The following is a 21,674-nucleotide window of genomic DNA, read 5'->3' on the forward strand; positions in this document are numbered from 1 at the left end:
TCAAGATCCTACAGGGCCTTCTGAGTCATTGAAGACAGATAAAATGCTATTTTCTGTAATTTTATTCTTAAGCCTGTTTTGTTACATTCTGATTCTTTAAAAATCCACGTATAGTGTTTTCTGTTAACATTCTGCTATCTGGAACATTTGATTAAGATTCCACTTCCAGACAGGATTTTCCTATAACATTTTTCATTCCGATATTGAGCCACTTCAGTTCTTGGAACTGAATTCTCCTTCTGTCTGTTATAACACCAACATGTCTATCTTATTTCTTCTTGCCATTATCTATCACTTCCAAGTGTGGGACTGGTAAATAAAAGATAAGTATCTTTATGACACTGAAGAAACTTTTCACTGTGTTAAATACTTCTGGATTCTCTAAACCTATTGTAGTAATCGTGGGTCAGTGTCTTTGGTCACTATTTCTGCATATATAATTTTGTCTCAGAAATAAAATGAGGACTCAAAATGTTAAAGAACATTGCTAATCCTAATGCTGAAATAGCCATACTAGTCACGAAGTTATTTTAAAATTTTGCAATATCATTGCATGTCTTCCTCTTCGTAATTTCTGTAAGGCTATTTCTTCTTTTTTTTAGGTAAACTTGACAGTAATTCTGGAAGGGTGAAACACATGAATCTACTAAATACATAAATGAATGCAATGTAGACTTTAGGAGTGTAGATTTTTAAACAGGACATACTTTTAAATTTCTGCCTGTGTTTAGGTTTACTACAATGGCTACCATGGAGACACCTCTGAAACATTTTTGGTGGGCAATGTGGATGAATGTGGTGAAAAGTTAGTGGAGATTGCCAGGAGGTGTAGAGATGAAGCAATTGCTGCTTGCAGAGCGGGGGCTCCCTTCTCTGTAATTGGAAACACAATCAGGTAAGCCTTACACTGACAAGTAAAGGGAGGGTTGGCAAATGGTACAAAGGTTATTGGTGGCTTGGTATAAAGTTGATGACATGTTTTACTATTCAGAACCATCATTTCAGTCTGATATCAGTATGTGAACTGCCAGGCTGCTGTGTTGTTCCCTGAGTTTAAAAAAAAAAATTTTTTTTTTAAAGTGAATTATATCAGGTCAGCAAAGAAACTTATAGAAGCAGCAAGCAATATTTATGTGACTGCTTTAGTTTTAGCTTGACATGTTGGTCTGTAGTGTTCCTATATTCAAAATCACACCAAACATGGAAGGAGTAACTAAGAAGGGGTAAGTATCCCAGCTCTTGGATAATGACACAGGAGAAAAGCTAGATTTTATAAAGGCATGAAGTGAAACATATTCCTGTGATAGAAAGATAAAAAGCATTAGCTCAAGCAAGCCTTACCTTTCAAATTGGTGGATTAACAAACAGCCTGAAAAGGTGATCTTCTGTCTTTTTTTTTTTTTTTTTGGTCTGGTTCATTTTCCCTATAAACCATTGTTTACTTTCCACACAGCCTTCTATGCTTGCTTTTTGAGAGTATGTGTATTTTCCAAATTCAAGACTTTTCTTTGTAATGTGTTACCTACTTTAGATCTCTTTTTTTTCCCCATAACTGTTTTGAAGTAGACATACAGAATATGTGTTTTCATTTAACAGTAACATATTTTATTAAAGATGATCACATCAGTACCTTTTAAAGTACTGTTCTCATTAATATGAACCATTGAATACTTCCCATTTGTCTGAAGGATGGAAGGCTTAGTCACCTTGAAAAGATGCTGCCTTTTTTCTTCGTAAGCCTTCAAATACTTTAAGAAAAAAGGCAGTAAAATACCAGTTAAATGTATTTATGGCTTTAAAAATATTGTAACAGTGTCTGAATCAAACTTTAGTAAAATCTCTTTGGGTTATATGCGAGAAGCTTTTATTGAAGACTTTGAACAAAATTGTGTTTTTGACAGTTTTAAATTATAGGCTAACTAGCCTGGGAAAAAGGGATAGTGTCTCTCTGTTCTTTCATAGGAAATGTTGAATCAGACCCCTACTGGGAAAAGAAATTTAATGCATATCTCACTATCTTACTGTCCATGAATATAATAGAAATGAATTCAAAATGCAGTTTTTATTTTTGCAAATGGGATGAGTCGATAGATGTACCTCATATTTTTGAACACCTAGGGTTCAACAAATTTACTGGTGGTGCTCTTGCATTTTAACAAAATTTATTCTTCAGTAGAAGGGGGCAGAGAACACTAGATTCTTATTCAAGCATTCTATCGAGCTCTGCATTCATGGCTGTGTCTAAAGGGCATGTCAGCCTTTGATTCTCTCTGAGAGGTAATTATCCTTTTCCTGTCACGGAACAACAAATGATAGCTAACTACAGAGGCACATTTGCAGTAGTCACATTCATCAACTGCAGAAAAAAAAATTCAATTTAATTGTGCAACACAGCTGCACATGGGCTTTTGAGCATTTCTGTTGTTCTCCCTGTCTCGCTATTCCTCCCTCCAGATCTATTTTTTAAACTTTTTTTCTGGTTATTTTTTCCCTTTTTTTGTCTCTTCTTCCATTTTTACTCTCTGTACTTTCTTGTTAAAGTAATTTTCCTTTGTGGCTCTCATTCTTTTTTCCCCATTGAAGGCTATGAATGTAGAAAATTATCACAATTACTCATATAATTGAGCCTCTTTGTAGCAAGTGCAACTCCAGTAGCCTTTCTCCATCATGAAAATGGTTTCATTATAGGGTTTTTCATATTCTCTGACACCATCTACACAGAGGAACAGGCGTGCAGATGAGATGTACTAGGAACAGGCTAGATCAGTAAGGTCACAGTAGGAATAATTAGCTCTGCTATGGAAAGAGCATCTAGGCCTTTTACTGCTACATAAATGTACTGTCCGTGGCTTTTAGTCACAAAAAAACTTACTAACAAATGGAGCTCCCGCCTACTACTTTGAAAAAAAGATTTGTATCAACACTACAATTTTCCATCATTAAGACTAATAACACAGAGCCTAGTATACATCAAGGGGAATAAAAAGAAAAATCTCACATTCAAGTGGCGGCTGGGTGCTGACCTTTGTTCCCTTTTTTTGTGTACGACTTAACTCTTTACAAAAAAGAGCCACACGCCACACCAACATGCAGGTGAACTCCAGCTAGTACTAGCAAAGCATAGCATTCAGTCGGAAAATCTGATAAATCTCCATGCAGGATAATGCATTTCATTACATATTCACTACATTAATTCTGGCTACATAAAAAAAAAAAGAAGAAGAAGAAGAGTAAAATTGAAAGTGACATTGGATTTTAGCTATCTGGATACAAAGGTCAGTTTTCGCAGAGGATGAATTTGCATGTACAAGCTCCTTTGAAAACCAGATCAGTCCCGACAACTGCACTTACGAAACTATGTGAAAAATAACAGACAATGAACTTTTTCCTTTACCCTAATGCATTTCATTATTTAGATGGTCTATGTCTGCCACTGAGGAGGAAACTGGCCCCAATTCTAACAAATGTTTGTTCTGATGTGTTAAGGCAGCGTTTCTGGACATCTATTATTTCGCCTTTTCTCATTCAGGCAAAATCTCAAGGGAGTAAATAAACAAACAGTCTCCACCTTTAAGCCCAAAATACTCGGAGTCATTACAGACCGAAGGTTGACAAACATCTTTCAACTCAGCCTCGTTTATTTTAAGATACTCACCATCTTTTGCATAGCCTCCCTCTACTGATACACCATGAAAAGAACATTCAAGCATCTTTCAGTAGTATTATGTCACCAAAAACCTGGTGATCTTTATAGGAAATTTTGAAATTTTCTGAAACCTAAAGGATAGGATGGTATCTCTGAAGAAGCACTGGCTAAAAGAGTTTAATGAAAAGAGTTCTCTCTGTGCCCTTCTGCTTCGTGAGGGATAGCTAGTGATCTTTAGGTTACAGTGTTATTATACTCACTGTACTTGCATTTGCTTTAAAATATTTCTAAATCTGTATTTTTGTTATTACCTCTAGATGATATGAGCTGTACATATGAAGATATTGTGAATGTGTAGATTCATGCATCATAAATATGTGACAGTTCAATCAAAAATAATTTAAACTTATACTTGTAAATGTCATGATGAAAGTATCAATGAATGGTTTTTAATGTTTAATTCATAAGTATATGTTTTGATATTAATTTAGAAGAATATAAAGCAGATTTTTAAAAATAATCTCTTTCTATTAGATTATGCACATTTAAACAATAAGTGGCGCAGGCAAAATAAGTCATTTTAATGTCATCTGTGATGGATTTTTCTTGACAGCTACTGTAAATTACAATTACACTGCTTCTCTCTGCACATGAAAGTAAGCATTGCAATAAATTATCTTTTATTTCAATCCATCATGTCTGCTTTTCAGAAACAGAAAACCTCAAATAAAAGTTCAGCACTATTGTAAGAAAAATACAGTAATTTGTGATCCAGTTTGAAACAAAAAAATGTACCACTCTTTTAGAAAACAGTTGTTGGCTTTCAAAAATATTACTAATTGTACTTAAACGTTCCTTGTCATTAAAGGGAATCCTTGAATTTGTGCATTCCTGCATTCAAAACTACTGCTTAAAATAAAAATCTGGAAAGATTAAAGTAAAATTCCATAACTTAGAAAATCAGGTGCCGTTTGAGATCCTTTAATTAGAGATGTGACCATTTGGAAATCAGTGCTGTTTATAGAGTTCATGAGAAAATGGTAATAAAACAATTTTCATGTGTATTTTTATTTCTTTAGAAGAGTATGTACTTAAATATAGTACTCCTCTGCCCTCTTGGGTAATGTATTCTTAGTCATAAAATGTAGTTAAAGTGTATCAAGAATTTTAATTTATCTGGACAAAACTTCAATTGAGGAAAACTATCTCATGAAAGGGAATTAAATTAAGAAAATGATCACAAGATGAAATTCCTTTAGAGAGATTTTTCTTTCAACTCTAAACCATACCTGAAACATGAACTGTAATAATACAGTATAATTTTCAGGTAAGTTCATTAACTACTTCTATACATCTCCTTCCTCCTCTCCCCTCCTCTCCCCCCCAAATATTCCATCTGAAGGCCTTCAAATCATAGATGTACTCAGGCTCATGTGAGTGGCTGTCTTAGAAAATTTTTAATTAGAGAAAATCAGAACAGAAGAGCTAATACCAGGAGCGTTCTTTTGGTAGAGTTTAACAAAAAGAAGGCAGATTTCATCTGTGAAATGTCCAAGGCAAGAAGACCCTCATGCTCAGAAATGGGTCATCCCCTCAATGGCTGGTGTTGGGGAGCAGTTGTATACTTCTTGGGCACCCCTGCCCACCCAGCAGCTTCCATTTTCCCCAACACACCAGTCAAGAGAAGCACGTGTACTCCACTTTCCCATGCCACAACTAGGGATCCTAGCCACTTGATTCCATGTTAGAGTGGAATTTGCTACTACAAATTGCTTGGATTGCCTCCACAAAGTTAGATTTAAACCCTGGAATCAGGTAAATAATCTTGTGCTTCCCTTATATTCCAAAATAGAAGAACAGTATATAGTAGAATAGTAGAAGGGGTACTCTTTTCAACAGTAATTAGAAACATTAATGAGATTTTATTCCATTCAGTCCCAGGAAGTATGCGTTAAAAAGCGAACTACCAATCCAGAAGGAAAATACCCTAAAAAGCAGACAGGTGTGTTTACTTAGTTCCTGAGAATCAAGCACTGAGATGGGTGCTCAACCAAGGAACTGAGGGAAATTTGTCCTGTTCTTTTCCTCTTTCCACACAGCTGTGAAATCCTCTGACCTTTGCATCCAGGACACATACATTCTATGATCCTCCTATAACCAGAAGTTCCAGCAGGATCCAGGCAGTAAATTGTTGTAGAATGCACTCAGATATCTTTAGCCACCTAGTAATTGCACAGCTTCTTTTATGAAGAGGAATGAGAGGTATCGGGGGGGAAGGGACCCCAGGTGTTTTTTCAGAGTGGGCTTTCTTCCTCTCCTCTCATCGGAAATTAAAATGAAGATTGCCACTGTAACACACATTTACGATGTAGCTGTGATGGCTGCCAATCAGTTAGAGCCTTAAAAAAGAACAAAAACAAAAAACTAGTTTGGTTTTTTAAGAAAAGAAAATAGAACAGTTTATAATGAATCCTCTTAGAATTATTGAGGTTTGTTGGGACATAGATAACATAATTTACAGGTTTAGATAGAACCCCTTCTTGTAAAAAAAAAAATACTAGATCAGTTTATCTTACTAAATAATCTCTCTTCCACCCTCTATCCACTCTCCATCCTGAGTTTCTATTCAGAAATTGTGTGGTACAAATAGGAACATCTTGGAAAAGTTGTTATACCTCCTGTCCAAAGTGCAAAGACACACAGAAATAAGTATAACCATAAAGAACAACTTAAGAGATAAGAGCATTCACTTACCATTCTTCCCAACACATGCATAGCTCACCTATTTCTGAACTGTTACATGGAAATTAAATCTGAATGAGAGGCTGCCCACCTGCTATTTATAGTGATATCCTGGCCTAAGTGAAGACATTTTACAGGTCTGGAGATGAAGGTTAAAAATGTATAGAGCAAAGTATATCGACAGGAATGCTCATAAAGATGCTGGCTAAACGCCTTTGAGTTCATGTTAAACTAAACCGAAGGGCTGTTGGAACCTCTAGTTTGTGATCTAAGAACTTTGGTTTTGTTAAGAATTTAAAGAGTGGGCCTGTAAATCCCAAACCATTATTATGGTTAGGGTTAAGGCACTTTGCCCTTCATCCACATGAAAATATAAATTGTTAATGATATGTATGTTCTTGTCTTTCTGGTGCTCCCAGAAATGAACATGTTCACCTGATTGCAAAAATGACTTCTTAACCTTGCAGGTGAAGATTTTAGGGTTGGATTCTAAGATTTCACTTATATGTGGGATAGATGGAACCCAAAAGATTTGCATGTAGAAGTAACTAATGAAGCATTAAGAATTAGGAATCACAATACTAGCTTCACTTAAGCATCGTAGCGATTAAAAAGCATTTTTTATGGATTTTGTTAATGGTGTAAGTCTTTAGTAGAAATCCCAAATAATCACAAAGTTTTGGAGTGTTTCAAGAATACTGACAAAGTAGATGTGACCTTTTGTGTGAGTGTGTCTGTTTGTAAAATGTTTAATGTTCTGAAATAGACCAGAATAAGGGAATTATAGAAGTAGGAAGTCACATTTCAGATTGCAATTTTTTCGTTTGGTTCCCAAATCAGTGGTAATTTGCACAGCCTTTTTGTGAAACTCCATACAAATCAGGCAGGTTTTTATGACCTGCCTTACCTGCACATGTATCTTCGTTATACTGAGCTATATATGTGTGCATGCACACTCATCATCTAAAAGTGGCCTTGTTTGAATGCTGTACTGAAGTAAATGAAGCAAATGACTGTGTTAGATACATACCTGTTTTTCTTCATTTATCCAGAGGGAGTTGTTACAAGCTGTGACAAAATTTAAAACTTTTCCAGAATAATGAAAACAAGTTGTTACCATCCGACTCTAAATATAACTTATTTTTTTCTTTTCAGAGAATATTTTGAAGTGACTTTGTCTTATCTGTGTATGCATTTAAAATGATCCAATTTAATTAAGTATTTTGTTTGGTCACTTTTAAAGCCAGATAACTCATCAGAATGGTTTGCACGTCTGTCCACATTTTGTGGGACATGGGATAGGATCTTACTTTCATGGACATCCAGAAATTTGGCATCATGGTAAGAAAGTTAGTTTGGGAGCTGTTTATTGAGTGTAATCAGGATAAAGCAGTTTTGCTCCTGAATCCCTTGCTGCAATTTTGAATCCACATTGTCATCCTTTCCTATGAGTGTGTGGGTGGGAATGGGGGGGGGGGGTCCTACCTAATCGTAACCAGCACATTACTATGTTATTGAATTAGAGCCCAGCCGTTTCAGTCCCAAAATAAGGTTTATTTTGCTTTTTGTCTTCTGAAGGGTGATGGCTGGAAGGCACAAGGGATATTTGTCTAGAAAAAGTTACTGAAAACAAAACACCACAGCATCAATGTCCCAGCAGCATGCACATATGACTGTTTTCTGTTTTTCTTTTTCTGCCCCCTTCTCAAACCGCTGACTGTTGTGGTTAAACTTCATTACATCCTACACAGCGTTGACAGCTGATGTATTTAGCAGCGTGTACTCTTAGTGATTTCTAGATTATACCCACCCTGGTTCTTTCCCCAGAATCTCCTGTTTTTCACTGCCTAGATGTGTACCCTACAGTGAGAAAGCAAGGGTGGGCCAGAAAGGGTGGGGTATTTGGGTTAGGGTAGGAAGCAGTTCTGTGGAGTGCCCCCAAGGGGGGGTGCACACCTGGACAGGGAACAAAGGAAAGTTGGTCCTAGAGCCTTGACCTGTGTGCTTGGGGTGGGAGCAGCCCCTGGAGGAACTACTGGCTGGAATCCATCCCCTGGAAGATCCCTAGAGACTCAGCAGGTCAGAACTCCCTTTGGGCCAAAGAGCTCCACCAGAGGCAGCTCATAAGAGGCCCAGGCTGGAGTGCAGAAAGGGCCTCTCAGGCATGTGCCCACCCAGCGCCAACACCTGGAAATATTTCAAGTCACCCCTGTTCTTGCCTCCTACCAACCTGCCTTCCCTTTGACTCAGTTCCCAAGATGTCTTACTCTTTGGGTTGGAGGTGTGGAGGGCAAAGTCCAGGACCCAGCGAAGCCAGGAGACCTCAGAACAAGTGGCCAGGGACAGTGGAGAGGGGGAGTCCAACAGGTGTCTCAAGCACCCAGGCTGCTTTTGCTCAGCCTTGGTGCACCCTTTCTAGGGGCCCTGACCCCAAGCTCAGAAAATGCAAAAGCTGAGGCCTAGGAGCCCTGTGCTTATTAACCCATGGGTGGTAGCTACCACCCAGGATTCTAGAAACCTCCACCCTTTCTTCCTAAAAGAAAAAATAAATAAAATAACCATGTTTTTCAAGCAGCCTAACCCCTCTAATTCCGTTTCTCTCTGTCCTCTCCATTTCCCATTCCCGCTCCCCACACCCATTGTCTTCTGTTTTTGTCTTTGTTTTACAGCGAATGACAGCGATCTGCGCATGGAGGAGGGCATGGCGTTCACCGTAGGTCAGTGCTGAGCTCCTCTTCAGAGGGCAGTGGATCCCCCGCGGAAGCAGCGGCGCTGGCCTAGGCCAGGCAGTCCAGTTGAAGGACTAATAAAGCCAATCAGCATAATGAAATAATTCAGATGCATAGTAAATCTGATTAAATAATATCCTCGAGCCCCATCTTCCTAAATCAGATACTTACCGACACATTTAGGAGACGGCAGCCGTCCAACCTTTAATTCTGTTACCAGCGTAATGTGGTGTTTGGGTTTTTTGTGTTGTTTTGTGGGGTGTTTTTGTTTTTGTTTTTCATTAACACCCAGTGACTAGAGGCGATTACGTCCCTTGCTCCCTGTCAGCTAGTGACATCCTCTCTGGTAACCCATTCCTGGCTGATCATGTGATTGGTGTCACCACCAAACTCCAATCACCTAAGACCCTGAAGGCATCATATTTCTGACTGTGGGGCTTAATGGAGAAGCAATTAGAGTGAAATAAGAAAATTGTTATTTGCTGATTAATGAACATTTTGAGCAGGTTTTAAAAATTCAAATATTTTTAAAAACTGACTGGTATTCATAAGAGGGACTGGTGTTTGGGTGGTTATTATCCACAGGGTCCTAATTAAGGCTTGATTAAAATGCCCTTTTTTCCTCTAAAAAAATTACGAACTAGGCAACTTCATACATTTTTGAATGCCATAGCGTTTCCTCTTCCTACTGTTTGGTTTGTAGCATACTATGTAAGCAACATCAATTATCAGAGCTTGCGAGATGACAACATGAACCCGTGGGGGGAAGCACTTGGAGGGAGGGAGGAGAACCTTTTTATTCTCTTTTTTGATAATCAGCCGAAACAATGTTTGACAAGAATCTGATTAGATCACTGCAGTAAATATTTTCCCTCTTACAGAGCCAATTATAACCGAGGGAGCCCCTGAATTTAAAGTGCTGGAGGATGCATGGACTGTGGTCTCCTTGGACAATCAAAGGTGTTTGCTTTCTGCCGGTTGCTTTTAAATTGTGTAGAGAGGGAAGGTTCGTCCGACGACGCGGGCGAGCTGCTGCTCCCCGCCCCGCCGGCGCTTGAGCGCTTGCTGATCGCTGACTTGTGTGTTTCAGGTCGGCCCAGTTCGAGCACACAGTTCTCATCACGTCGGGGGGCGCGCAGATCCTGACCAAACTGCCCCACGAGGCCTGAGGAACCACCCAAAGGTCGCAGAGACCCGGCGCCTTTTTTCTTAAATTTCTGAAATCCAGCTGGAGAACTTTGAGAACGAAACAGGCTAACGGCAGGTCTCACAGTAACCTACCCAGCACCTAGTAGCGCCTTGGGAAAACGCGGTGGGTATTGGTGGCCGTTGAGAGCTCAGATCCGAGGCCCCGATGTGGCCGTGCGGCTTCGGAAAGACGGGTCCTGGCGCCGGGCTCTGCTTCCCAACGCGGGAAACGCATCTGGTAGGGAGTGGGGACGCCCTCATTTGGAAGACGAGGGATTCCTAGAAATGCATAGCTTTCTCTTTCCCTTGTCTTGACTGCCCGAATAAAAAGCTTTCACCTCCTAAAACCGCTGTGTCTTGTGCTCTTTCGTCTCTGACGGTTTCTAGGGGAAGAGGGTAGGTGGTTAATTTTTGAGTCTCTGAACTTTCGACACGCGCGCGCAGAAAGAAAAGCCCGAGCCTAGCTGTTAGGAATTTTTTTAAAGTCTCTTTTTTACCCCCTTTTGGACCCCCCCATTGGCCAGCCCTGAGGGAGCTCGCGGGGCCCAGCTGCCCCCAGCCCTTCCGGTTCTTTCCCCTTCATGGCCGCTTTGCGATGAAAAGATTAGCCCGCCAGTGGAGGAGTTAGCTACAAATATTTCCTTGCCTCTGGACCCTGGGCCTGGCCCTTCCGCAGGGGTTATCACTCCAAAAACTTGACTTTCCTGGTCCCCTGCGGCTCCTCTTCCCTGCCTTCAACCCGCCCCGCGCGCCCATCCCAAAGGTTAAATTTGAGAGACCCTCCCTCCAACACACAAAGGCAAGCTAGACCGTTTGTCGTGCTAGGAATTGGAGCATCGGTCCCACCCGCCCAGATGTGAGCAGTGTCTGGCGGGTCTCCTCCCTAAATTGATCTCTTCCAATACTGGCCTTCTTCAGACCTGCGCTAATGCGCTGGAGACTCAGAGCATCCCTGCAAGAAGAGACACGGGAACTTTTGAGGGCAAGGGCCTAGTTAGTCGGGATTGGAGCTGGCGAGTTTAACCCTGATTCAGCCTGCCAGCAGCTCCACCTGCTTCAGAAGCAGGAAATCCAAGGGTCCACATTCTGCATCTCCCAAGGCTCATTACCGCCCTGAGTACCCTGCCTCTCTTAGGGCTCGCTCCTCAGGACCTCTTCACACCTGGGCTCAGAGGTGGAAAGGGCTGGGCTTCTAGCAAGCCATGTAGAAAGTAGTCTCCCCCTGGTCATGGTTTTAGGGTGTCCCGCCCATCAGTGCTTGTGCTAACTCTTGTTTCTACTGAAGCGGGTTTTACAAAGCTGCCATGCACTAAATACAAATTGGGCTCAGCTCCAGACCACCAAGGAAATGTGGACACCTGTCATTGCCATGACAGGTGGCCTCTGTGATAGGACTGGAGAGCCAGCTCGTCGATGTGACATTCAGAGTGTGGGAAAAGTTATAGGAAACTGAGGCCAACGAGCGTGCTTGGAAAAGTGGCTAGTTCGAGCTTTTCCCTGAACTCGGGGTTCTCATGGGCATCCTCCAACCTTTCCAGCTCCCTTTCTCTGCGTCCAGGTATGTAGAATTTGGACAGAGGTGATTCCGATTCTAGTGGATCTGAGAGCTGGAAAAGATGAGGGAGGGGTTCAAGATTTACAAGATCCACAGGAAAACTTTAGGGTGCCGGGGAGTTGGCCAAGAAAAGGCCTAGAGACTGAGGCTGCTGCCCCAGAACAACCCGAATTTTCTAGAGAGGAACAAGGCCCAGATGGCCTTGGGAGAGTTTTGCCAGAGAATGACTTCATTTCTCTCCTAGATTAGTCAGATTGCAGCGATTAGCCAGTATCTTATCTACGGATCCGTTTACCCGGAGATTCCCCAAGAATAATTTCATTAGGACCACAGAATTTTACCAGCCACTGGGATAACACGCTGCTTGTGCAGTAATTTTTCCGAGGTGGAGGTATTTATGGGACAGGTTTATAATCCCACTTATTAAAGTGACTAACCTCAAGTTTAAATATGATACGTATATATGTATATATACTAGCACCAGCCAATCATCAGCAGCTCCGTAGGACACAAACTTGAATTAGAACGAACTCCGTTTAACATGCTTTGAAGTTGAAATTTGGAAGCAGATTTTAAAATATCTTGTCCACGTCCCCACCCCCAATCCCGCCAACTCAACTGGCCCCAAACCTCACCCCAGGTTGCAGGGATTCCAGCCACGCGTGACTACTGCTAACACCACAAGGCGCCCGGTCCTGTGGTGTCTCCTACAGGTCCTACTCGGAATCCGGGGCTCTCAGGATAAATGAGAGAGTTTTGTTGCCTCTCTGAGTTGGGACGGGCGAAGATCTAAGCAAGCCGGTGTTTCAGAACAGGTGTCGCCTTAGCGGTGAGGGTTGGGAGGGATCCACCCTGGGCTCTTAGAATAGAGATAAGATCACACAAGGAGAAGCTAGTCAAGGCCGGGCGTCTCAGCGCCCGAGGGCCCCGGCTCAGCCAACCCTCCCCGAACCTGCTTCTCTGGGGCTAAGAAATAATTCCGGAGTGTAGACACTCCCTCGCCCAGATATAATTCATTTTTAAAATAACCCAGGCGGGGCTTCCCTGGTGGCGCAGTGGTTGAGAGTCTGCCTGCTAATGCAGGGGACACGGGTTCGAGCCCTGGTCTGGGAAGATCCCACATGCCGCGGAGCGACTAGGCCCGTGAGCCACAACTGCTGAGCCTGCGCGTCTGGAGCCTGTGCTCCGCAACGAAAGGCCGCGATGGTGAGGCCCGCGCACTGCGATGAAGAGTGGCCCCCACTTGCCGCAGCTAGGGGAAGCCCTCGCACAGAAACGAAGACCCAACACAACCAAAAATAAATAAATAATTAATTTAAAAAAAAAAAAAAAAAAAAAAACCATGATGTGATAAAATAACCCAGGCTCTGAAACCGTTTCCCGTGCGGCTCCTTTGTTCCCTGGAGCCAGCACCGTCCCCTGCGCTGCGGAAGGCTTGGATTCCCCCCTCCAGAAGTGAACGGCAAAGAGCCCTGGAGACCGTCGCAACCTGTGGTCGCCTCTCTCCCTTTCCCCCACCCTGCAGTTCTGTGGAACAAACTGGCCCAGGGCAGCCCAGCCGTCGGGTTTCCTCACGCCTTGCCCTGAGCACCCGCAATCGCCAGCCTTGCTTCCCTCCGTCCCAATCCCTACCCCGCGCCAGCCGCGGCGATCACTTACGTGGGCAGGGCCCATGAGGCGCGCGGGAGACCAGGGGCCTGGGCGGCATCAGCTGCGGTGCAGGGCGCACCGCACTCAGCACCCCAAAACAGGCGCTAGGAAAGAGCAGTTAAAACCACAAGTGCAACACGGAAATCAAGAGGAGTGGAACGGCTCCGGGAGTTGCCTGGTGGCGGAGTCATTAGCTGGTTGTTGCTGCAAAGCCTCACCGTGTGCTTCGGCGATTAAGGGGGGGAAAGAAAAGAAAAAAGAAAAAGAAAGAAAGAAGGAAAAATCTTTTTAATCGTTGGCAAACCCGTTATTGGTTTGGAGGATTGGTTGTTTTGTTTTGCTTGGCTTTTGTTTTTTGCTCCAACCACGCTGCCTGAAATATCTCTGCCCCCCAGTATCTTACCCTTAAACCAAAGGAGAGGAAGTCCCCGGGCAGCAGCTGCTGCTACAGAAGTTAAATGAGAGAAGCCCCTTCCACTAATATCTGTAACGACAGCACCGATGTAATTTGTTTTGAATGTTCATTTTTATTGGTGTTCCCTCTGCCAAAATGTGCTTGATTACAGAGGTTTGTCCTGTGATCACTGCGCACTCTAGAAAGGGGAAGGTGCCTCGGCGAAGGTTCAGCTCAGGCCAGATCAAACCCTGGGCTGTTTAAGGCTGAAAGGCTGCATGTTGCTATTAGTGTTAAATATATGGCTAATTATGCGTATGAAAATTAAACATCAGTGTTATGCTAATGGGGCGCCTTCAGCTGCGGATCCGAGCACTTGAGACTACCATTTAATCAAATGAATCAGTAACTAATACATCTGCACGTGTGAACTTTCACAAGATCATTTCCCTGTTCCCGTCACACCGCTAAATTATGAAAGAAATAATTATCAACACTTTCTAATTACCTAACAAAGTAATTTGGGATTCACCGTGGGGCTGGCGGGATAGGGAACCAACAGCCCCTTGGCAGCCTGCGTGGTGCGCGCCACGCCTCATGGGGGTGGCTGTGTGGCGGTGGCGGCGGGGGCTTTTGTGCACTTTTCTGTACCTAGCGCCCCAGCAGATAGAAGGCGCCGCGGCAGCTTTTGCCTCCACCAGCTCTACCCCAGGCCCAGTGGCGCCCGCTTTGATCCCTGGAGATGAGGAGGATCCTGGGTGACAATGAGAGACGTGTTCACACACAGACAAGCGAGCCTACCACTGGCCTGGTTTTGCTGCGGGTTTTGGTGTCCTCCAGGACTCCTACACCCCGGGTACTCTCGCCAGACCCCAGGAGGCCGGAAAATGACCACCTGGCGTCCGCGGCTCAAGCAGAACTGAGCCCGCCAGCTCCTAAGCTCCACTCCGTGCCGCGCCCTAGGGGCGAGTGAGCCGGGGCGCTCGGCGCAGAGGGAATGGAGAGGGGAGGGGGGGGGGAGGAGGAAGGTTGGGAGGGAAAGAGGAGGTGGGTGTTGGGGGGAGGGGGCGGTGCGGTCGCCTTTCCTGGGAGGAGAAGCGCGGGTTCCTGGCTCTCCGCGCGCTCTGTTTTAATCAGACCGGTGCAGCCTCGAGCTGGAGTGGCCAGCTTGGCCTGGAGCAATGCGAGCGGGCCCCAGGGAGCGGCGGCGGCGCGGCGGCCGAGTGAGTGAGTTCGCCCGGAGGGCCCCAAACCCGCCCCCAGGGATGTGGCAGAGCGGACCCAGGCCAGGGAGGCGCCGCCGGGAGAGTGCTGCGCTAGGCACGAGACTCTCGGGAGGACAGCGCTCTGTTGACTGCCTCCGGCGCCCCCATTGCGCGACTCCGCGTACGGGAGGCCGCGGCCGGGCTCCAAAGCCGCCCTAGCTCTGCACCGGACCGGGTAGCGATTGCTAGGAGAAACTGCCCTGGTCCCCGGTGTTGGGGGCGGTCGGAGGGTGGGGACAGTAGGAGGGGGTGGGCGGCGGTGCCGAACCACTGGTTGATTTCTGGGAAGTAAGACGCGCCGGGGAGGCGGGAGGCTGCTGAGCCGCGGGCCGCGGAGGTCCCGGCGCGGACGCCTCAGCCCATTGTGCGCCCCACGCTGCGTGCTCTGTTGCAGAGGAGCCCCGGCCGGGAGGTGTGGATGCGTCTCTCCCGAGGCCGGGCCGCCTCGCCCGCTCTAGTCCAGCGGAGCCGGAGCGCCTCGGACCAATCCCCGGTGATTATGCAAGACAGCGGACCAATCAGCTCCGCCAGCTCATGAATATTTATGACCTTGGCTGAGTCAAAGCTTTGAAGCGAGTTTGGGGAGCTCGGCAGCATCATGCTTAGACTTTTCAAAGAGACAAACTCCATTTTCTTATGAATGGAAAGTGAAAACCCCTGTTACGCTTAAATTGGGTTCCTTCCTGTCCTGAGAAACACAGAGACCCCCAAAAGGGAAGCAGAGGAGAGAGAGAGAGAGAGAGACCCACACCCAGACCCCGCGAGAAGAGATGACCATGACCACCATGCCAGAGAGTCTCAACAGCCCCGTGTCGGGCAAGGCGGTGTTTATGGAGTTTGGGCCGCCCAACCAGCAAATGTCTCCTTCTCCCATGTCCCACGGGCACTACTCCATGCACTGTTTACACTCGGCGGGCCATTCGCAGCCCGACGGCGCCTACAGCTCGGCCTCGTCCTTCTCCCGACCGCTGGGCTACCCCTACGTCAACTCGGTCAGCAGCCACGCGTCCAGCCCCTACATCAGTTCGGTGCAGTCCTACCCGGGCAGCACCAGCCTCGCCCAGAGCCGCCTGGAGGACCCAGGTACGTGCGCCTGCCAGGGAGAGGAAGAGGTGCGAAGGGAGGGAGGGAGGGGAAGAGAGAGGAGGAGGAGGAGAGAGAGAGAAAGGAGGGAGAGGAGTGGAGGAGAGAGACATGGGATGGGGGTGGGGAGGGCGCCGGAGCAGTGAAAGGTTTTGGGTATCAGTAAATGCATCCCTGTCATAGCAAAGAAATTTAAAAAATATATATCCACGCAACTTGCAACTATCCAGCGAAGGATAAATCCGAGAGCGTCCCCTGGCACTGGCTGGGCCTCTGGGTGGCTCCGTGAGCCGAGCACACAATGCCCTGGTGGAAAACAGAAACCCACATGTGCACGTATTAGTCTCGGTAATTATTTGTTGCGTAGCTCTGTAAACAATGTATGCAATTAAGGGTAATTAAACCTCAACTACTGCCTGTAAAAATAGCAAACTTTCCCTGCAAAGGCAGGAGCTGCGCGCCTGGGAACTGCCCCAGTCCGCTTGCAGCGGCCAGGGTCGGGCCCTTTGGACTTGGCGGGACCTTCCCTGGCTTTCGGAGTTTCTTGAGCGTTCTCACTCCTGGTCCTGCCTCTGCCACCCCTCTGCGGTCACTTGCTCTGGGCTCCCCGCACTAAAGGCAGTCCCTCGCCTTAACTACGGCCCCCACTTCTGCTGTCCCTGCAGGGGCTGACTCCGAGAAGAGCACGGTGGTGGAAGGCGGTGAAGTGCGCTTCAATGGCAAGGGGAAAAAGATCCGCAAACCCAGGACGATTTATTCCAGTTTGCAGTTGCAGGCTTTGAACCGCAGGTTCCAGCAAACTCAGTACCTAGCTCTGCCCGAGAGGGCGGAGCTCGCGGCCTCCTTGGGACTCACGCAGACGCAGGTACCTCGGCGCTGCCCCACTGTGGCGCCACGCAGGCTTCCCGCGGCCAACCTGCACCCGCAGCTTCATTTCTTGCTCTCTGGGCGTCAGGGGTCGGGGTGTGTGTGTGTGGGGGGGGTGTGTGTGTGGGGGGGGTGTGTGTCCCACCCCGGCTCTCGCAACGTCTCTCCTTCCTCCGCAGTTCTCTCTGCCCTGGCTCTGTCGCTGCCCTCCGTTCTTGGACAATCTGATTAGGGCACAAGAAGGATTTCCCTAGGCACTTTGTTTGGGGACTCTGAGGTCACACGTGCCCGAACAACTGGAACAATAGACGCGGGGTTTAATCCCTTCTTTGCCTTTAAAGTGTGTGGCTAATCACTGCAGGCCTGGGCCCGAGCCTCTGTCTCCCTCCTCCTCCGCCTTCTCACCGGTTTGGGTTGGAGGGGGGAATCCTTTCCTCCGCCCTCTCACCTCCCAAGTCCCAGACCCTGGAGGAGAAACGGAACCTTCCTTCCCTGGTTTCTCTAAGATTCCGGGGACCCCTTGGGCGTTCTGATCACTACTGGTGCGGGTTTCCAATGTCCGGGCCGGGATATGGAGCAGAGTTAGGAGACGCTAAGGAAAGGTGGATTTGAGTCCAAATGAAAAGTTTAACAAAACCCTGTGGCCTCCTCAGTCAGCCCGCAACTCGCTCAAGGGCTGAAATGATGGCGCAAAGAGAAGGCGGGTCACACTGGAAATAAATTTCCTCCACTTCTTTTCTCCACTCGGTTCTTTTATTGATGTTCATACTGGAATTGAAGCCTCGATGTTATGCAGGCTCCGCGTCTTCCCCAAAAGATTGCCGGGCTCGGGCTGAGTCCCAGGCAGGCGAAGGCCTGGATCCCTGCACCGCTCACCACCACACTCCCTGGCTCTCAGAGAGCTGCCCCTGCCGGCCACCGGCGGCCCGCGGTGGGGCCTCCCAGCCTTCGGTTCTTACGGGGGAAGGGGGGTGTGTATGCTTCTCCAGCAGGGAGCTGCCAGGTCGCGCAGGGCAGTGGCCCGCGGGGTATCCCCTCTTGCTGTCCCACGGCCCCCTTATCTCCCCAGGACCAAGGTAGGCACAATGGACCTAGACCGAGTCACGTTGTTGTCCGCTCTTGCAGGTCAAGATCTGGTTCCAGAACAAGCGCTCCAAGTTCAAGAAGCTGATGAAGCAGGGCGGGGCGGCTCTGGAGGGTAGCGCGCTGGCCAACGGCCGGGCGCTGTCTGCCGGCTCTCCTCCAGTGCCACCCGGCTGGAACCCCAACTCCTCTTCCGGGAAGGGCTCGGGCGGCAGCGCGGGCTCCTACATCCCCAGCTACACGTCATGGTACCCCTCGGCGCACCAAGAAGCTATGCAGCAACCCCAGCTCATGTGAGGTTGCGCGTCCGCACCCGCCCGCCTCCTTCCCGTCTCCCTCTGCCCGGGCCCCTCTCGCCTCCCGGTCCATCCGCCCCGTCCGCGTGCCGTGGGTCCGGAGGAGAAGGGCCCAGAGGGAAAGAAGAAGGAACAGTAAAGGCAGGACGCCTGCCGCCTCCTCCGAGTGCCGCGCGGTCTGGCTCGGCGGCTTCCCTGGCGCCCACGCCCTTGCCCGAACCCCGGCCTCGGCCGCGCGGTGACAGCAGAGTGGCCTCGAAGCGCAGGCACAGCGGCCTGAGACAGCGGGAGCCGCAGCAAGAGCCCGCCGGACCCGACCGCCGACCCTCAGCTGTATGGGACTATCAGGAAAACAAAACAAAACAAAAAACAATGTAGAAAAAGCAAAAGCTCTTTCTGTCCTGTCCGTCTCTTGTCTCCTTTCGCTCTGTATCTGTGCGCTGACGAAGTCGAGGTTCTCGTCCGTCCGCTGTCCTCGTTCTTCGGCCTCTGAAAAAAGTCACCAGGTCGGAGGAGGCTTGGTCCACCGGGCCACCCAGTTCCGGATACTGGAACGTTTTGTCTTTTCGGACCTTTTCCTGGGCCTGCCTAACCATCTGTGTGGCTCGTTCGGGGATTGGGGGAAATTGGAGGGAGGGGGTTTTATTTATTGAGAAATGGATTTCGCTTGAGGCTGAATGTTCGGTCAATTCACGGTTCTGTGGGGCGCGAGGAGCGCAGGGTCCAAAGGTACCCATTACTTTAAACGCACCTGGAAAAACGAATAAGGAGGACCTGGTGATTTTTAATTTATATAGTAACTTTTGTACTTCGCTGGTATGGAGAGGTTGGAACCGAATGATTTGCATTTTTTACATGTCCCATATTATTTTAAAAAGAAAAGAGAGAGAGAAAGAAATGAAGCCAACACAATTTCCTCATCTCGGGAAGAACGCTTGATCGCTTTGCCTGGTTAAGAAGGAAAATCCTAATTCTTCCCTTGTGGAGAGAGAGGACCGATGGGCGGGGAGAGAAAACGTGCAGGGGTGCGCCAGTGCCCTAATGCCGGTGGGCTTTAAAGTAAGACGAAAGCAGCTTTACAACAATCCCCAGAGGCTCGACCACAGAATAATGCCAGTCACCACCCTGAATGCACAGTCTCCAGTGCAGGATCTAATTGCTGTACATATTATTGTTATTAATTATTATTGTTATTATTATTGTTCTGTAAACATGTTGCACAAGCTTAGCTTTTTTTCTGTTGTGTGTGCCTGTAAAACCCGATGCTTTGTGAAATGAGAATCTTGACATTTTACTTGTGAAATTTGGAAAATGTGATCAAATGAAATCAACCGTGTTTTGTGTTCTCTATGTCAAAGTTTAGTTTTATATTGAGAATGTTAACTTATTGCTTTGTATCTTGGGGGGGGAAAGAACTTTGTAAATAAGTTATAAAGTTTCTCTGAGACAGTAAAATTATGGTTTCGAGAAAGAGTTGCTGTCTGGTGTGCTGTGTGAGGGGTGCTGGGGCCAGGCCAGCAGACTGCCACCTCTGGGGCCAGATGAGGCAGGGGCAGCAACTCCTGTCTCCAGACATAGCAGGATAACGGCGGAGGCATGTGAAGCCCCTGCTGGGACCATTCTTCAAGCTTAACTCCTGCCCCCCCCAAGGGTCTGATCCCTGCCTGGGTTAGAGGGCGGTGGCAAGGGTCCCTGGGAAGGGGAATCATGAACAGGTGCGGCCTGGCAGAGCCAGGGCTCAGGAACCAAAGGGACTGTGAAGGCCGTCTAAAATGAGATGAAAGCAGAGCTCACAAGCAGCCGCCCTGTGAGATGTAAGTGCCTCCTGCGCCCAGTCACCTTGCAGGGAGCCTGGAAGCCTGAAAGTGGAGACACCCGACTATGCCCCTCGAATCCGCCGGGATCCGGCCTCTCGGCTTTTGCTTGCCCGCAGGGCGCTGGATCTCGACGCGGAAAAGACAAGGCCAGACGCAGGAAAGGGGCCGGAAGGACATGTCTGTCAAGCTACCCCCCAATCAATCAGTGAGCTCCGGGGGACAGTCCCAAGGCGCCACCCGGGCCCCTCCACAGCCACTCCCACCCATCCGGGCCCATCCATAACGAGAGGCCCATTCCTGCCTAATGACCCCGGGCTTTTCTCTGCGACTAGGAGAAGCGGAGGTGAGGAGGGAGGGGCAGGTGGGCTCCGCTGACTCGACGGAACCCGAGAGCTTGTCAAGCCAAGCCCCCACCCCCTCCAGCGCAGAAGTCCCAAGGCCAGGCGGTTAAGGGTCACCTCCAGTGGACCGTTTTGATCAGTACACTCCAGAAGAACGTGGGCTCTGAGCCGCTAGCATCAGTCTGGCACCCTCCTCCTGCGCCCCAGACCAGCCTCAGCCCCAGGCCCCACAGCAAGCTGAGAGCTCAGGAAAGCTGCGGGCCCCGACGGGCTGCTTTGAACGATTCCCGCTTCCCTCGAACTCGCCTCCCGACACTGCTTCCCGAGGGGGCTGGCGCTCCGCCTTTGGGGGTCCCTTTGCAGCGCGCGGTGGGGAGCAGAGAGGGGAAGGCAGTGATCTGTGTTATGACAAGCACCCATTTTTCAATTGGTGCTGGTGAAAGATCAGATGCGCCAGGCTTCTCCGACGCCCTTTAGGAAAGGGAGGGGAAGGGGGGAGTGGTGGAGGGAGCAGGGGAGGTGGTGGGGAATGGAGCGGGGAACTTCGAGGCTCCTTCTGGGCCTGAGAGTGGGGCTCTTCCTCTCCCACAAGCCCCCAGAATCTGGAGCGCTAAGGGGGGTGATCGGACCTTGGAGACCAGGATGCATGCGGGCGGGTGTCGAAGCTAAAAAGAGGGAACTGTTTTCCCGGGCTGGGCTCCGGCGCGGGGACAGGGACCTTCCTGGATTTCGTTTCCCCTGCCAAATGTGACTTTGCTAGCGGGAAGGTTTTGGCAGATGTCTTTCACGCATCCAACTCTGGTACCCCAGACAGCCGACAGGGCCCAACGCCTGAAGCCACAGGCAAAATCTGTTTGGTCAAGCGGATTTTAATACTTTGAGATATTAGCTTATACTAATTTAATAATCTCATGCTAACAGTTCAAATAGAGAAATTATTAGTTTTAGCTCAACGAAGGCGGTCTTTAGTTAGGCTCTATTATAATTATAAGCGGTTGTACTTTAAAAAAATGTTAAT

The 21,674-nt window shown here is 47.7% G+C and overlaps 2 protein-coding genes across 8 annotated transcripts in view; both read left to right on the forward strand.

The window, feature by feature from the left end:
* METAP1D (methionyl aminopeptidase type 1D, mitochondrial) overlaps positions 1-10,646 on the forward strand; it is a 78,355-nt gene extending 67,709 nt beyond the window's left edge. For 4 of the 6 annotated variants that reach the window (XM_036858890.1, XM_036858895.1, XM_036858892.1 and 1 more), the window contains 5 exons: positions 732-895; positions 7,632-7,729; positions 9,058-9,105; positions 9,999-10,077; positions 10,208-10,644. In XM_036858890.1, the coding sequence (XP_036714785.1) occupies positions 732-895; positions 7,632-7,729; positions 9,058-9,105; positions 9,999-10,077; positions 10,208-10,286 (468 nt within the window). In that variant the 3' untranslated portion in view covers positions 10,287-10,644. Of the gene's footprint in view, positions 1-731; positions 896-7,631; positions 7,730-9,057; positions 9,106-9,998; positions 10,078-10,207 lie in introns of all 6 variants that reach the window. The other 2 variants (XM_036858891.1, XM_036858896.1) reach the window with 2 other exon arrangements.
* Positions 10,647-15,557: 4,911 nt separating this feature from the next.
* On the forward strand, positions 15,558-19,514 carry DLX1 (distal-less homeobox 1). Of its 2 annotated transcripts, XM_036858734.1 has the most exons (3): positions 15,558-16,252; positions 16,918-17,117; positions 18,245-19,514. In XM_036858734.1, the coding sequence occupies exons 1-3, from the start codon at positions 15,940-15,942 to the stop codon at positions 18,497-18,499; spliced, it is 768 nt and encodes a 255-aa protein (XP_036714629.1). In that variant the 5' UTR covers positions 15,558-15,939; the 3' UTR covers positions 18,500-19,514. The 2 variants fall into 2 exon arrangements, with proteins under 2 accessions (XP_036714629.1, XP_036714630.1); XM_036858735.1 differs by lacking the exon at positions 16,918-17,117 and having other exon boundaries at positions 15,940-16,252; positions 18,245-18,451.
* Positions 19,515-21,674: the final 2,160 nt, after the last annotated feature.

The sequence above is a fragment of the Balaenoptera musculus genome, chromosome 7 (genome assembly GCF_009873245.2).
Source record: "Balaenoptera musculus isolate JJ_BM4_2016_0621 chromosome 7, mBalMus1.pri.v3, whole genome shotgun sequence".
NCBI classification, from domain to species: Eukaryota; Metazoa; Chordata; class Mammalia; order Artiodactyla; family Balaenopteridae; genus Balaenoptera; species Balaenoptera musculus.

What these genes read in the sequence shown, in the direction of transcription:
- DLX1 (XM_036858734.1), top strand. Translation starts at nt 15,940, where the DNA reads ATGACCATGACCACCATGCCAGAGAGTCTCAACAGCCCCGTGTCGGGC. An exon ending in GAGCCGCCTGGAGGACCCAG is followed by an intron (nt 16,253 to 16,917) that starts GTACGTGCGCCT and finishes CTGTCCCTGCAG; the next exon opens with GGGCTGACTCCGAGAAGAGC. An exon ending in TGGGACTCACGCAGACGCAG is followed by an intron (nt 17,118 to 18,244) that starts GTACCTCGGCGC and finishes CCGCTCTTGCAG; the next exon opens with GTCAAGATCTGGTTCCAGAA.